This window comes from Cyrtonyx montezumae, unplaced genomic scaffold (genome assembly GCF_038088225.1).
Source record: "Cyrtonyx montezumae isolate F1298 unplaced genomic scaffold, pur_monq_1.0 scaffold_8, whole genome shotgun sequence".
Lineage (NCBI taxonomy): Eukaryota > Metazoa > Chordata > Aves > Galliformes > Odontophoridae > Cyrtonyx > Cyrtonyx montezumae.
This window is the reverse complement of record NW_027072089.1, coordinates 116864161-116882231: the sequence shown is the minus strand read 5'-3', so window position 1 is coordinate 116882231 and position 18071 is coordinate 116864161. Positions and strand designations below refer to the sequence as shown.

The window sequence follows — 18071 nt, the reverse complement described above, 5'->3', positions numbered from 1 at the left end:
AGATCTTCAGAAAACTAAGTCCTTTCTGCATTGGAAATCACCATCAGCTTGATGCTTTGCTGTGCTTAATCTGTACAAAATGAAACGTCAGCTTAAATGCATTTGTTCTGCTCTTTTCCCTGATTATTGGAGAGACTTTAAATATCCTGCAGGAAATGAATCATAATTTGGGTTCTAGGAGAAATGGGAAAAAGGGATTCAAAGTAAGGCTACTTCCATCTTTCACTGCAATCTTTTACAATTAAAATCTGTACAGTAAGATTTCTGTCCAGAATTTCTCTCATCAGTGTTGTATATATATAAAAATCCACAAAACTCACTGTGTTTAAAAAAAAAAAACAAAACAACAAATATCTTTCAATTTCAGGTTTCCTGGATACTTTACAAAAAACAGCCAACTGAAAACTTATTTATTATAGCATAAAACAAATAATTGCCTGAAAGATGTTTTTTGATAGAACAAAATTTTGGAAAACACTGCAGTGCTTAACAGGAAAATAGATATATATCAATTTTGGGGAGCTGGAATGTGGTGAATGATGGCTAGTCACAGAAACATTTGCATGGCGAAATGACTCGTGTCACAAACTAGAAAAAGCAGTTATATAACTGATCAGTAGGTTATTCTTAGGAAATACAGTAGTCTTGTAAGGAAAGCAAACTATATATATGTGTGTGTGTGTGTGTGTGTATGTATTAGAAGAGAGTGTTTTGGGAAGTCCCATAGTCCCCCAGCAGATCTACTTGAGTAATAGTAACAGATTTTCTTTGTGATTAGTATACTATCAAAATTTGATCTGTCCAGATCTCTACCTTCCTTGGAATTCTTTCAGGGAAAAAGGTGTTTGAACAGGTGTTTGTTTTTTTAGTAGTTTGAGGAGAGAGACACTGAAAGAGATTCCCAGAGACAGAAATAAGTTGCACTGTTCTTCTTAGCTTGAAGTAAAAATACAGCAAAGCGTTTCTGGTCCTGCAGCCATTCCATATGTCAGGCATGTCCTCTGCAAAGCAGCTTTCCCATCTAATGCCACTTCCTAAATTTTGGGCTTTGTAGTATTAGTCAATCTTAGACACGTGAGACAGTTATCTATTAGGATGAAAAGGAATCCATATGCTGAAGCAACAATCAATCATTTGTCAGTCTGTACATTCTGTAGGTATAAAGCAAATTCTTCTCAATGCTGCTAGATCTTATCTGAATAACTCAGATAAGATTTAAAATTGCCCCCGTGCTGATAGCAAGAGGGAATATCTGACTTGCTGCTCTATGCTGAAGGCAAACAAGCAAATTAAAAAATGAAAAAGAATAGTTCTGAGCCCACGATGATAAATCATTCTGAAAAGCAGATCCTATAGAAAATTGTAGTGTCGATGTTTTGTTTCTTCCATTGATTCCAAGAAGAGTTGTGGGAAGAGAGGGAAGGATCAGTATTTAGCTCTATTGTACTTATGTCTATTTTTGCCATAAAATTTTTTGTTTTACAGATTTCTTAAGTCTAAGCAAAGGAAGTATCCTTTTGCCTGAGTTGAAGGCAGTGGTATACAGGGGGTCATGTCCTTGCTTTCACTAACGCTTCCAGCCACTGGGTGGAGAACTTGTCTAACTCTCATTTTGGCAGGGTGAAAAATCAATCCAACCATACTTTGCTGGCTGGGCAAATTTGTCTAATACAGGTCATATATTAGGCTTTTCTTTTTCAGTGGTCAACGTGGTTCAATTTCCAGCTAGGACATAATTTGCACAACCTGAAGTTGAAATTAATACTAAGAAACAAACTGTACTGTACGTAAGAAAAATCCATTAAGCTGTCTGCATTAGAGGAAGAAGCTGACCAATGGAGTTGAAGCACATGTGTTATACCGTAAGAAGAAGCGTTCAGACAAATATCACAGGAACCAGGATGACACTCCAATAAGGTAACTTTAGGTTTAATCTTAACCACAATTAAGAATATTATTATTATGATTTATTTGTAGTACTACCTTGTCTAAAAGACTCAAATGTGGAACTGCAGCGTGTGAAACACTGTGTAACTGTACCCAGCAGAAGATATTACCTTCCCAGTGGAGTATTTTAAGTAGAAGAACTAATGACTGATTGCAAGGCAGAAAATCAAAGTTGAGTGGCCTAAAATCATAGTGTTGGTCAGTGACGAAGCAAAGGATAGAATCCCAGTTTCTGATATTTGATCTTGTCTCCCTGTTACACCATGGCACTCATGATGTTACTAATGCTTACATGTATTAATCTGTTAGGTGCTACTTCAGAACAGAATTTGGAGATGTACTACATGAGGATTTTGAATAGTGACATGAAAAGCAGGTGAAGATACTTTAAAAGGTTTGGCTTCCCAGTAGTAGTTCAGGAGGTAAGAAACAGTTGTTTTACATAAACAAAAGTTAGCTCCACTCTGGAAAAAGAAAATGCTTTTCCTTCATGGAATCAAATTTCTTTTCCTGTGTGTGTTCTGCAAAAAGATTAAAATTCAAAGGACACATTTTTATCAACATATTGTATTATATTTCTCCATTCAATACCAAAACTTTCATGAAACAAAGAGGATGCCTGGGAATCTGGTGAATGCTGCAAAGAACTGGATAATTTACAAAGTATTGCTTTTGCCTTTAAAAAATATGTAAGGTCTATGGATGTTATGTCTGACATTCTTTTCATAACAAATCAGAACATTGATATCATAAAAAGTATATCACCAAAAAAAGTGTCATATCATCAGGCTAAATTATTAATACAGGATGTTCTTATCTTATATTTGATATATCCTTATATTTGATTTAGAAAGATGAAAATTATTCTAGGATTGGCTTTTCTCCTGTTAAATATGAACTTCTGCTGCTAATCATCTCAGAGGTCAACAAGAGCAAGTATGTAGATCACTTCAAATGGCATGCCTCCTATTTATTTCTGTGGCAACTGCAACAGATACAAAGAGTACAACAGCACTATTTGATAGAGCAAACTCTAAGTTACAAGAAACTATTTTTCAACGTAGTCACCATTATTAACTATGCATTTTTGCCAGCAGTGAACAAGAGCCTAAAAATCTGCACCAGCAGAGTTGACCTGGTGTTGCCTACAGTTGAAACACACCACCCACCACCTCACTGAGTTCATATTCACTATTTGGTCACCATAAACATTCAGCAAGCACCAGTGAATGTTAATGGGTGCCATTTTTTCCTCATGGAAGAATTCAGTGACGCACCTTTTCTTCATATGCACTTCCATGTCAGACAGCATTCTGTCAGACTGCCCCTCTGCTGCTATCTGTCACACGGCAAAAAAATAATGTAATGGAATATTGGTGGAATGGTTCAACCTATACTGCCATACCACCACTATCCCCTTCTGATATTATGAGCAAACAATAAAAGTGGAGGTATTACTTTCAGAGTGTTGAAACAAATTATGGATTTGTCAAGATTAGTGGCAAAACCCTTGAACAGAGCTTGAAGAATAGAAAATTCTAACTCTCATTGGCAGTAATATGAACTGGTCTTCTGTGGATGCCTCTGCTGTGTGACTTGAATTCCTCATACGTTTGCATACTTAATAAATATCACTGCCAAATTAAGCATTTTCTTGGTAGCCATCTAGTTTAAAAAGAAGATACTGTTTCAGTGATCATTTCTAACTGCAAATTTGTATAAGTAACAAATAACAAATTTGCTGAATAATCAGATTATTGATGTGTTGGAAAAAAAAATATCACTGGGACAGATCAAATAGAAGTGTGTTCTTCATTAAAGTCAGAAGCAAAATTATTTCAGATTCTTCTATCTGTGACATTTGCATTGAGGTATGTAATTAGATAAACATAATTACAGATGCACAGCCCTATTTTAATACATCTATTCCAGTTTTGTTCAGGTTGGATGTAGAATACTGGAGTTCAGGAGTTCATCAATGTCTACCTATTCTGCGTGCTCCTGACCATAAAACTTGTTCAACAAGAGCATAAACATCCAAAGCACAGAGATTAACCTAAAACTCTGCTTGTTCGTAGATATTTTCCATAGACAAAGAGCTTTGTTTTTTAAGTTTTCTGGCATAAAATAGTAATTTACTTTTGATTCCCTGACAGGAATTTTGGAGGAATTTACCTTTTTCTGTTAACTACAAGGAAGAACCTCAAGCTTAGTGTTCAAAGCTGAACAGTAAGAGGATTACTCATATACATGAGGACTCACACATATGTGACTTGATGCTCAAGTCAAGTTAGTGACAAGATGCCTTTGGTCCCTTTGAAATCGATGTTTGTGTTATTAGCTGAAATGGGGACAGAAATTCTCCCTAACTTGTACGTTTGGACTGTGTAGAAGTAAGAAATGTAATCAACTTCTGACTTTCTGTGCATGTTCACACACACTCCCCCTTATTCCCCCCCCTCGATGTATAGTTGTCACAGTGTAAACATTCTGCTAAATACTTCCTGCACCTGCTTCAAAGAACTAAAGAATCATCTCTTAACAGGAAAAATAAATGCACCAAATGTCACAATGCCTCAGGGGAGATCGAAAATGATAAAACAAATGTTGTAACATTCTATTTTTGATACAAAGGTAAACAAGTGAAATGATGTGTGTACATGTGTATACACATATATTCACTCTATCAGTCATGTAATCCATCATTGAGGTTATTGGTTAAGGGAGAAATTGCAGTTCCAACATATTTTCTAAACATTTAAACCTTTCTCATAAAATTATTTTTGGATGAGAAATGTCTCCTGTTCATTCTCAAGCCAGATCTCGGAAGTGAATTTTCTTGGAAGGTTTAAAAAAAAAAAAAAAAGAAAGAAAGAAAGTCAGGGTTTTTTTTCTTTTCACGTAATAACTTGGAAATACATTAGTTGACATTTTCCAGATGCACTTTTTGTACTCAGCAGTGCAAAAGAAGCTCTCATGCAGGAGATGGACTAAGTGGTAAAAAGCAGAGAAATGTTTACCTTTAACCCTTCTGATTGCTACAAGAGAATAATTTTCATTCAATTCTGAGAGAAAAACTCCCATATATGAGGCATGAATCTGCTAGTTCCCCTTGCCTCCCTGATGGGATTGGATTCTGAGAGAAAGTGTAGATCTGTAGCTCCCAGTGAAGTTAAACACACTTTTTTTGTGAAGGAAATTAGCTGTTGAATTTGCATTTCACTGAAGCAATCAATAGGAAACATTCAAAGGAGGAAAGAGGAAGGAAATGCCTCATTGTTTTCCTTTCAAATCTTCCAGGAAGTGGTCTTTTGAATTAGAAATGAGACAGGATTGCAGCAAGCTCAGATTCAGACCACGTATGTGGATCTTGAATAAATACAGGTTGATATTTAGAAATTTTTTGATCTCCTGGAGGCCAAAAATGGGGGCTGATTCTTCAGAGTGCCAAGAACTATTCTCATAAAATATATTTATTACTCGACATGGTTATAGTCAACCTTCTCATATTTTAGATGCATATGTTTGTAATATTAGGCTGTTAACTCTTTTGAGAGGAATCAGGCTGTGTACTCTTAGCTATTCCTGGGACAGAAAGAATTAACTCATAACAAACTCATTGAAAATCTCAAGCTAATCTCAGCAGAAAGAACTGACAAACCAATTGACCTGGAGTCCACAAGTCAGTGCTATCTCCAATGTGATTTTTTTTTCCAGGCAATTTAGAGTATAATTGAATTAGCTTTACAAGAGTTAATGCAAGCACTTGAAGAACCTTGTGTCCTTCCTTCTCCTAAGGGAATATTGACCTGCACCAAGTTCCACGCTGCTGCAGCTACACTGCTGCTTGTGATACCCAAGCAACAGAAGAAGATAGCTCAGGCACCCTGATAGTCCACTACAGTCTGTATCTTAGACATGTATTGCCTGCTACTAAATTAAAAGTAGAAAGAACAATGGAGATATGATTGATTATAAGATCCATGGTTATTCTGAGCCTCAAGCCTTCCTAGACAGAATAGGAGGAGATGCAGCCTTGCATACCAGGAGATTACAGAATTGGTGCCATAGCCTTCCTTCTGCTGCTGCTCCTAGCTAATGGCATTTAAGCTGCTGACATTGGGATCAATAAGTAGTTATCCTTTTTCAGAATATAGATCGTTCAATAGTGGAAATGACAACCAAAGCTAAGGTGAACTCATCCAGCAAAATGAAAGAATTCTTGTCAGTGGTATTAGCAGAGATTTTAGAACTCCTTCCTCAGTTTTCAGAGTTCCTGCTCTTGTTCTCAAGGGGCAGCCAGACAATTTTCAGGGCCTCTGCTGACAGGACTTTCAGCTGTCAGGCTGAATTATCTTATCGCTTCAGAGCATTTTATCAATCTATCTGATTTGCATAAAGAAGATAGATTAAAACCTCATAACGCATAGATTTTGCTATCAAATAGCATGTACCTGGTGCCATATACTGGCCTCTGACACTTGATTTCAAATCCATTTGCTTTGCACTGAAAATAAGGAAAGAACAAAATAAAGGCGTCTAGTTGAAAGATCATGAGCCTGTGGGAACTGTTGAAAGTCTCCCTCTGGCTTCGTGGAACTTGGATAGAGTTCATACGGATCACTTAATCATTCTTGTACAGTTTCAGTTAAAGCTGTGGCCGTAGTAATTTCCAAAAGGGCAGAAAGAAACTGCTGATATCATAAACAAGAATGCAAATATTTGTTGCCTTGAAGGCTTATTTCCAGTGAAGCTGGTTAGAAATGGAAATACAATGAAGTGAATGAAGATTTCATTGTGAGCTGCAGTGCATACAGCATCAAGTTGCGGAAGCAGTTAAAATAGTTATTCCAGGTACTGATAGAAGAACATCAGATTTTTAATACAGAATGCTGAAAATAATGATAAAATTTTAATGAATTGATTTTTTAGGATGAGCAGACCACTGTTTTCTTCTAAAGTTTGACTATTTTTTTTCCTGAAGCTTTAGTAGCTAAAGGATACCTTTCTTATGTCGCTTCGATATTCTACTATATTGTTACTTCTTTCTGGTAGTATGATACTGTGGAATGGCACCATATCAATTAAATCTGTCTGTCTTGCTATTAGAAACTTGTTTAAGGTTAACTGAAGCACAGGGGTTCTAGTTCATGTGTATAATGCCGTTCAAACTACAGAACTCTAATTCATAATGCCTTTAAAACAATGAAAATATAACTAGTAAGTAGGTCACTGAAGTGCAAGGCTTCTGCACTAAAAATGCTCTAATTTTTGTGCTATATATGATTGAAGCACTTTTCATTTCCTGAACTCTCTGTATTGCCAGGGAATATGATCCATACTTTTTTCTCATTGCATAGCCTCGATACTTTAACAAAGGTTGCTGATTCAGTATCAGGAAAATTAAATTTAATACTAATACCCATTTTAACTACATGAATAACGACACCTAGAGTATTACTCAACATTAATGTAAGCAGATTATGAACTGTTTTAAATATTATATATATATATACAGACATGTACACATGAAGGTTGCTCTGAAATTAATACTTCCCTATTTTATTATGTTGGCCCACGACATCAGAGGTGGCAGATGTTGGTGGTATGGCAGTGGAAGTTGAACCTTCCTGCCAATATCCTATTACATTTTTTTGCCATGCAACCGATGGCAGCAGTGGGACAGTCTGACAAAATGGTGTCTGCCATGGGAGTGCATAGGAAGCAAAGGGGAGTAACTGAATCTCTCTATGTGGAAGAAATGCCACCTATTGACACTCATTGATACTTGCTGGATATTTATGGAGATAAACAGTGGATGTGAGTACAGTGAGGCTGTGGGTGGTGTGTTTCAGCAGTAGTAACAGCAGTGTGAAAAACAAGCCACATTCTGGATGGCCATGTGCAGCTGACACACCACAAAATGAAGAGCTCATTTGGGTGAATCAGACAGTGCTGATTATGTTGAAAAATTCTTATTTGTAGCTTAGAATTTGCTGTATCCAACAGTGTTATTGTGCACTTTGTATCTGCTGCAGTTTCCATGGAAATAAATAGGAAGCATTACTTTTGGAATGACCTATGAATATATCTCTACATATAAATACATACATGCACACATATATACACCAATCTCAAGAGATAACATTATGAAAAGACAAATCAAACATAACACTACCATAAAGCTACTGAATATAACTCATTACAGTTTTCCATACCTCTATTTATGTATGAAAATCAGACTAGCCAAAATTTGAAAATTATAACATTTTTCAGCTGAAAGTTCCAAAGAAAACAGTTAGTTTGAAAATATATTATTTGTATTAAAGCAGATCTGAAAATTTCAACTGGAGATTGTATTATTTATGAGTTTCAGGTTGATAACCATGCTGTGGAGGTTATCAGATTATACTGATACAGGTTATCAGAAGATACTGAGTTGGTTCCTTCTCAAGCTGTTGTCCAGGATTTTTTGTATTCAAGCACAGTTCCAAATATGTTTCAGGTATGATTACTCTGAGCAACCTGTTCTAGTGAAAGATGCTTCTGCCCATGTCAGGAAAGTTGAATTAGATGAACTTTTAAGGTTCCTTGTACCCCAAACCATTCTATGATTGTGGTGGTTTCACACAGATACCTACGTAAGCTCCACTACAGACCTTGGTGTCTCATTTCTGACCCCTCTCCAGCTTCTTAAATACGTTCTTAAATCTGTTCTTCCAGAGACACACCCAGAGTCGTTCACTGGCTGAGCTCTGGCTAGAGGCCAGAGTTGACTGGAGCTGGGTCTGACCTAACATGGAGCAGCTGGGTACTTCTCCCAGAGGGCTTTCCTCCAGACCCACACCTCCTCCTCTCACACCCCCTCACCAAAACCTTCCCACATAAACTCAGTACAGTGATTCTTTGATTCTACTTCTTCCTATGGATGCAACAAGAATGTCCTTGAATGCCAAGACAGTAAGTCTTGAGTATGTTTTCACCTTTAGCAACAATCTGAGTAGTGTGACTCCATGATCTAGGTGAAATATACCTAAAATATTACAATATTCCAATGCACAACATCTGGAGTTGGCCATGATGGACACACCAAGGAAGGATGCTTACATAGCCAATAGCCACATTTCTTAAACCCAGGAAGAGGTTAAACCATGTCCTCCTGTGCAAGATTACTTTTTCAGTCAATTCTCAATGCCACACCTTTAGAAAGAGAGACTTGCAAGTAACTTAAGGGTGTTGATATGTAGTGGCTAATAAATAAGGCTGATCTAAGAATCACTGGAAAGTCTAAAGTATGGACTGTGCTTAGTCTATTTGTATTAGAAGAGAAACAATAGACCTGCTGCTGAATTGCACCAAGCTGGAGCTGTACATTTGTATGTCATGAATGGAAAGAAAAAAAAATTGTTTTCTCAGAGGAGAATATTCTCTCTGTCTTAGGAAGGTCTTTATTTAGAGAAGTCAGTGATAGATTCTATCCCTGGAAGTCTTCAAGAATTTCTTGGATAAAAGCCAAAGCAGCCTTGTTTGAACTGAGCTTACTTTCAGCAGGATGCTAGATAGACCTGAGCTCTTCTTTGAACATCCTCGGTTATCCTGTGATTCTAAATTTACAGCTGGATAACTGCAGTGACATCAGAGATTACTATGCTATACTGGAGAATATTGCTTTTTAGTCATTGTTTTAGGGTAGCTGATATATTTTTCTTTCCTTAAACAAACACGAAAGTTCTGCAAAAAATTTGCACTATAATGTTTTCCTATGTATTGATTGCAACTGACTTTTCAATTTAATCACAAATGTAGAGTTATTAATTAAAAATCTTCCTTCACAGAGAAATAGTTCTAAAAAAATACTTATATTTAGTAAAGATCCACTAATCTCCTGCCTTTTCTACCCCGTGTTTTAAATCCTGATTTTACTGTGCTATATTTTCTCTTCATTATGGTGATTAAAAAAAATAATGACAACATGTAGAGTGGGAATAAATTTGAAATTAAAAATGATTTTTATTTTAAAAGCTTCTAAAATTCCCCAAATTCGTAGGAAAAAAACATAATTTAATGAAAAATGTAAGAGATATTGTTATTTTTTTGTTTCTATACATCTTTTTTCTTCAGAAATTTGCATGATTCAGAGTAAGTTTTTAATAGTAGTAATCAGAAGGCTTTGCAACTGAAACCAGTCAAATTATGCCTTCTAAATGTAGACTTTTTTTTTGTTAAATGTTTAGTATAGCCATTCAGGGAAACATAATGTTGTTTTATGCTAACTAGCACAGATTGAAAGTATTTTTTCAGTCTCAATGTTGAGTTGTCTAAGAACCTTTGTTTATGTTGTATCTGTGCAAGAAAATGAACTTCATTTAAAAGCTGATATCTTTGAAATAGAGGATCATTTGCACGGCATGGATTCAGTCTGCAATATCAGCAAAGTTTGCCAAGAAAACTAGTGGCAAAAACAGTAATGTTTAAACAGTCACATCACTTTTTTCTACTGCTGTAACTCTATGTATTAGAGGTGTGACAGTATGCGGAAATGTAATACCAGTGTGAGTTTTGAAAATTCTTGGTGAAATAATATCGATTAAGAGGTAACTCCCTATATCAAGTGACCTTAGTTCTATTTTATTTTTTTCCAGAAATGACAAATAATCAAATATCACTTATGTCATTGAAAACTGTTTGCCAGTTTTCATTTATTCTGAAAGTCAGGGTATAACTGCAGTGCACTGCTACTGAAATTCCATTAAAAAAAAACCCATCTTTCTCTTGGCAAGTTTTAGAGAGGCTGAATTCCTCTGTGTTCCTACAAAATGTGATTTGTTCTGTTTATTGAAGTGAAGGATAGTCTGAAGGCAAGCTTATCAAGAGGCTGGTTGATCCAGTGAGAAACTGTGGAAACTGAGGAAATGTACCTCGCATTTCTCAGTGAAAACACAATTTACCTACGTGGCTACGTGATTGCGGACTTCTGTGCTTTGTTGTACAAAACACATGTGTAAATATTGGGCTCATATTTGCCCTTTGGTATTTTACTCCGTGAGGAAGAATTGGTGATAGGAAATGCAGAATCTAAGAGAAGTTTAAATGTCTTGTAATCCATGAGTGCGTGACTACATCACTGATATTTTCCTTATTTCACAGAAATAAGTTACAGTACTCAGAGCTCCCCCCTTCATCATTTCATTCATCAGTGGATATAACTGCAATAGTAGATTAATTAGAGATGGGATTCAGGCTTAGACAAAGCACACAGTTGTCCAGCAAGTTTACCTGTTATTGGCATACTCTTGGGTACAATTTTTGACAGAATCATCTCAAATTTTCTTAGCTAATTGTTAAGCATGCTTTGGAAGAGTTTAGACCAATGGCTGTTACCAGTAAGCAGTTTGGACAAGTCCTCCTCAAAACAGTAGAAAAGAGTCTAGCTGAAATTCTTATTGACCAGCATGAAAGCAGATTTTTGTGCCTTAAAGTCAATTGCTGAAATTTTATAGCTTAGTACAAGCATAAACCCATGACTTCTAAGTCTTTGGCAAATGTCCTAGCTGCTGGATCATCCCTTTTTTTTTTTTTTTTTTTTTTGCTTGTGATATCGTTATATGGGAACTTATATAACACGGCTCCTTAGACGGCAACCATACCTTTCCTTTGGTCTCAGTGTCCCTATATATCCTATGTTTTCTTCTGCTTTTAGAAGACTAAATCTTGAATCTAGTCTGTCAGTCTCTGAATAATCATCTCATATTCAATGTATACGTAAAATTCTTTTTATACAGCATTTAGAGGATTGAATAAATAGATTAAGAAGTCTAGATTATGAAGCTTTTCTTATTTTTATGCTTGTCCTTTATAGGGTCAATTTGCTTACAATTTGATCTATCATCCCCATGGATACAGATGCTCTGTAACCCTGAAATATGTTCCTCAGCAGTCACTCTTACTCCTGAATACTTCCGATGCAACCAGACTAAAATGTGCCTCTCGTATTCTGAGTGGTCTGGTTTCCTATCATATTTTAAAGGGTCATTCACTTCAGTGAGAGTTTGTAACTGAATGAAAAATTCACTGTTCAATTTTTGCATATTAAAAGGACAGCAATATACAAAATTGTATTCTTCTAAGAACTTATTAAGTACAGCACTGTGATGGAATAATAGAGCAATGAAGAGTTACATCTTATCCATATAAAATATTATTAATATATACAAGTTGAGTAGTATAGTAGTATGCTGATTTGGATACAGGAAGATTTTCAGAAGTCCTTAACATCTAGATTTTGGTGCAATCGAAGACATGACTATCTCCAGTCTAACACTGTAACAAAACCAGATTTTCAAACATTTTTAACAAGTGCCCCTGAATTTAATAGTAGCAGGTGGATAAATACATTTAAAAATCAAGTCAACGGCTATACTGGAGGGAGACTAGGATATCAAATATTTCCAAACAAAGCTGTATTTGTTGGTACACTGGAATTACATAAAGCTGACTAGTTATTTTTATATCTTTCAAACAGAAAGATTTTGGTGTTCTCAAAAGGCCAAGTATTAGTCCCCAAACTAAAAGCTAAAACAGTTACTCTTAGCTAACTATGTTAGCTATCATCAGTTGTCTCATTTGCGACCAATTACTGTTTAACCTCATAAATCTCTGGGGATTTTAAAAGTAAAGCTCATGCAGCTTTGAAACTGTGGGGTTTTCTTATCTGATTATTCACAGCTTGCTAATTTGTAATTGGACTTTTACAACTCAAAAACTTCCAGATTTCAGAAAAAGCTAATTTATTCTTTCTTGGTTTAATTGTGGTATTCACACTTAAAACTGTGTAGTGAGATTGCTTCTTGTGGGCTGTATGCAGTGTTCTGGAACTAATAAAATATATTATTGATTGCTTAATGAAAAGCACTGTGTTCACACAGTTTTACTGTGGCTGAGGATGGATACAACAGCTACTTCTTATTCTGTTTTGAGGATCACCTGCCATTTTACTTGGTCTATTGCTGCATATCAAGTGTGCTTTTAAATTAAGTTATGGCTGCCTACAGGGCTCTATGTTGGGTGGCTCCATTAAGGTATCCTTATACTTTTCCTTCCATGCAGTGCTACCTGCTGCTTTTAATTTAGCTTAAGATCATCAAAATTAATTATGATAGAGCATATTAAAAGTTGAAATAGCAAATCAAAGAGTTTTATTAAGTGCCCTTTAGGTTTTCTTATGTGTTTAGTGGCTTTAGCTTTTTTTTTTTTTTTCCATCATTGTGTAATTCATTTTGATTATGACAAGGATTGGTAAAGTAGAATAGAAATGTATACCTAACTATAACTATGACTCCCTGAGTTCTTACTTGAATTACTTATGTTTCTCTCCTGATAGTTTCACTGGATATCCTTCTGGGGGAACAGTATGCACAGCCTTTCCATCAGTGATGATGGAAAGTTGGTGGAAAATTCCCTTGCCCTGTCAGGGTGTTTGATCTGTGCCTGAGGTTCTGACTCAGGCATATGAAAATGTACCTGGTCCTCACAGAAAAAGTTCTAGAGCCTTCTGACATATCCTAGGTTCATAGGTTCATAAGGTTGGAAAAGACCTACAAGATAATCTAGTCCAACCATCCTCCTATCACTATCCCTACCCACTGAACTACTAAATCAAATCCCTGAACATCTATCCTGACAACTATCATTGCATTATGATGAGTCTCATAATGAGGAATGTCCTCCCATACTGTCTTCTGGATGTGACATAATGTGGCCACTGAACCAAGTGACTTAGGCTGGATTTACTGAGATCTCTTGGTTCACAGCTGACAGAGCCTGGTGAAGGCCAGGAAGACCTGCTTCTATACTGTGTTGGTTACTGTCCCAGTACTCAAGCTCTTTGAGGTCTCTCATGCATAAGCTCCTTATGAGACCCTGATTTATTTGATGCCTAAATGAACTGCTTCTAGCACATCCCTTATAAACCTTTAACATATCCCTAAGGCAGAGCAAAATTATTCACACAGGCACTTAATCTTGTTCAGCCCTCTACATATGCTGCATCTCAGTTTGCGTCTTGTGACCTGGCTTCTGTGGCTGGAGGAACTCAGGGCAGTGGGGTGCATCTGCAATTGGAAAAAAGAGCTCTGGGATTCACTGGTGACATTGGATGTAGAAAGCTTCACCCGTGGTAGATTCATTGCAACATCCCTAGCAATTTTCCACACCATTCACCTGATAACTTCTACATCAGTATGGTCTTCTTTAGATGGGATACCTCCTGAATCTAACCTGTGGTTCAGCAAATAGTTATTATGAATTCATCTCTTGTTGCAAAGTCAGAGATTTTTAAGTGAAATATATTATTACTACCTATAATTATATTCAACTTCTAGAACTATAGGTACTAATTCTGAACACGGAATTCCATTAATATTATGATTAATGTCATCTTACCACTTTTATCAAATATTTTCTTGTTTTTAAATCTATTAAAGACTATGTCAATTTACCAGTCACCTACCATGACAGTAATTTTATTAATCTGGTGACAGAATCATTATTACCAACAAAAGATTTCCTTATCTTTTCCTTATTTTTTGTTTCTAGATAGAAGAGCTTGCATTTGGCTGCTTTAAAACCTACGTTTGTATCTGAACTGACCTCTCCAAGTGATCCAAGTCACTCCATACAACTAACTCCAATTTACCCGTAAGTTACACCTAGTCCTCTGATTAATTGAAAGTAAAAGGAAATTTTTTCTTTCTGTAGAAACAGTTTTGAGGTATGAGGCTGTAAGAGACTAATATCTTTTACCATTGCCTCAAAGGTTGCTGATGAACATGTCCGAACATGTCCAAGTTAGTCCTGGGAAAGGGTTGTGAAATCCTTTGTCTCAGGGACAAGCTGATGGGCATGTCCTGGGGCGGCCTAAGCTGCAGCTCAGTGGCCATTGAACACTCTTTTGTGGAACTCCCCTCCAAGGGAAGATAACCATCTCAGGTGATACTCCCCTGACACTGCAGCTCAATGACCGGAGAACACTCGTTTATGGAACTCATCTCCAGGGGGAGATAACCATCTTAGGCGATACCCGCCTGATGCCCAAGCAGGAGAGGTTCGAGGGGTTCGTCACGTAGACTGGAGAAATCTGGGAGATAAATAGAGGGGTCCTGCAGCCACGAAGTTGGAGGGTTTTCTCTGGAGTGGCTTCCTCTTGGAGAAGCTTTCTCTTAGGAGAGACCTCCCGAGCTGATCACTGCCTGCTGCTTCCTGGAGAGGCCTTCTCTTTGGAGAGACCTCACGAGCTGATCACTGTTCGCTGCTGCCCCTCCGGGGGTTGACCCCTCGCCGCTTCTCCCGTGCTGACCCCGCACCCCTCCTCCTGTGCTGACCTGGTGCTGCTTCTATGGACAGCTGCTTGCTGCTCAGGGCTGCCCGTCGCTGCTGCTGTTCTCCCCGCTTCTGCCGCCCCTGCTCTTCTGCTTCGGACCGTCGGAGCCGCTTGCAACCGGACCGCCCCTGGGATCCTGGCTGGTGACTATCCCTGCTTTGTACAAGCCCTTGCTTCCTTCCTATCTTTCCTATCGCTCGCCTTCCCTTCCCCATCACCCTAACAGTGTCCGCCTTCCCCTTCTCCCTGGTTTATAGTGGTAATAAACTGGTCGGACAAACATCTGAACCGTTGCTTCTTAATCTCACGCTGGGTATATACATAATCTAAGAACCTTCGTCTCCCTCCTTTATATTGGAGCGTGACATTTTTTAATGGCGTAGTCGGCAGGATACCCGACAGTGAGAGTGTTGTCCTTCCAGGTATAATTTGAATCCTCTTCTGTGTGTGCCTCTTGGAGTTGTGAGGAGTGATATTTTTTTTTTTTCATTTAAATGTGTGTACCTCTCCAAGAAGATCGCTCTAAATTCTGAATCTGGTAACTTAAGTGTGAAAATGGTACCTTTTTCTGTGTGTACCTCCTGGAGTTGCAAGGAGCGATATTTTTGAAAACTTAGATGTGGGCACCTCTCCAGGAAGACCGCTCCAAATTCTGAAACTTTACTGTTTTTGTGTATACCTCTCGAGGACTTGTGAAATACGTGCATGCTTCCTCGGGAAGACCTCTCTGCATTTGGTGTTTGATAACTAAAGCTTTTTCGTGTGCACCTCTTGGGTAGTGGGGAACTGTGTACCTCTCCAAGAAGTTTGTTTACCTTAGAAAGTGTTGTTTTTAGCTTTTGTCTTTTTGTGTGCTCCTCTCAAGGGAGGAGTGATTGGAACTGTATTTACCTTTGCTTGATAGGTGTGTTGTGCCTCCCTGGGTGGGGGTGAGGTGTTAGTTGTGCTTTTGAATACCTCCTCTCTCCCTCGGTGTAGACCTTTTGTGGGTATTGAGAAAATGTGTGACAGTGCCACAATGAGTTGTGAAGGTGTATTATTTGAACTTTTGGAAAAGCATGGTGCTAAACCCTCCTTAACAGGGGTAGACTGGGCACGGCAGAACTGGTATAACGTGCAGAGCGTCTCTGACCGTATTAGTGTTCTGCAAAAGAATGCTCGTACCCGAGCTGGAAAAGGGAAGGTATTTATTTGTGCAGTATTGGGTTCAGCTCTGGTTGCAGCTGTAGAATTCCGCGACCAGCAGCTTAAAACAGAGAGCCAAGCTCTACAAGCATTGCATGAATCAGTTAAAGTAAGTCATGAATTGATAAAAGCTCTGCAAAATCAAATTGTAAACCTAGAAGAGCAAGTAGAAAGAGAAAAACATAATTCTGATCTGTTGCAAATAGCTTTAAGGGAAGTGTTAACGAGTAAGGATGCCAGTGGTGCTAGTGCATCTCAAGAAAAAACATATCCAAGGGAGGAACTGCAAGGTATAATGGCAAGTGTAGACAAGTTAGAAGCCTCCCCAGCTCAGTTGCGTCCTTTAATAAAAACTGAGTATTCATACGATAATAGCGAGGATTTAGATCCTCAAATGAACGTTAAAGAAATCCCTTTCTCTACTACTGAGCTAGCAAAATTGAAAAGAGATTTTGGCCGCTCTCCTAAAGAATCAGAAACAGAGTACGTATGGAGGGTCAGCCTCACAGGTGGAGATCAGATACTTTTAACTGAAAAGGAGGCTGAAGGCTATTGGGGACCAGGAGTATTTTTAACTACTGGTAACAATCGTGCTCCTTGGTCCCTTACACAGAGAGCTGCCTATTGGGCAGGTGGTCTTAATCCCCTAGAAAGGGGAGACCCCCTTGCCATTACTGGAACTGTTGATCAACTAGTAGAGAATGTTCAGAAGGCTGCCTGTCTCCAAATGATGTATGACAGGAAGCTACAGTTACACCATGAATCTCCCATGATGTTGCCTGCTGATCCTGAGAGAATGACCCCTCTAATCAGGGGGCTTCCAGAATCACTGAAACCCATAGGCATACAGTTGCAAGGAAAGATACAGGCTATGCCTCAGGGAGAAAGAACCCGGGCAATGTTAGAAGGAACTGCAACCTCTAATAATTTGCAGTCAGGATGCAAAGTATGGACATGGGGGGAGGTTGCCCAAGAGTTAATTAATCATGGAAGAAAATATGGGCCAGTGGTTTCTTCCTCCAGTAAATTTGAGCCAAGAGGAGTAAGGCTTGCAGCAGCCAGACTTGTCCTCAGGCCACCTAGCCCAAAGCTTAATGAGACTGAAAAGCTTTCATGCCCACTAAGAACAGGTAGGCGAAACATTGATCATAAACGTAATGGTCTTTGGACTCTGGGCTGGAAAAAGGGCATTCCACGAAATTTGATGGATGGACTGGCAACAGATAGGCTCGAAATGCTGGTGACTGGATGGCCAACTAGATCTGAGGAAAGCAAAACCCTAGGTCCTAGTTGCCTCTCCAGCACCAGAAGAACTACCAGAGTCATCAGGAAACCTTCACCTCTCAAGTGAGCGGGGGGGTGAAGGGTGAATGTTAGGAAGCTCACAACTAGCACTGAAGGGACATTATTTGATTTGTTTTCATTATGCATATAAACGACTACCTGTAAACTGGACTGGGGTATGTTATGTTGGGGTAATCCGCCCAATGTTATGCCCTTGATCTCATTGCAGATCAAGCCTCACAGACACGGGCAGAAGTACTCCAGCATTGCATTGTTC

The 18071-nt window shown here is 38.1% G+C and overlaps 1 protein-coding gene across 1 annotated transcript; it reads left to right on the top strand.

Moving 5' to 3' along the window:
* Positions 1–12006: 12006 nt before the first annotated feature.
* LOC136058910 (uncharacterized) lies at positions 12007–17861 on the top strand. The gene is made up of 2 exons (XM_065752693.1): positions 12007–12020; positions 16337–17861. The coding sequence occupies exons 1-2, from the start codon at positions 12007–12009 to the stop codon at positions 17859–17861; spliced, it is 1539 nt and encodes a 512-aa protein (XP_065608765.1).
* Positions 17862–18071: the final 210 nt, after the last annotated feature.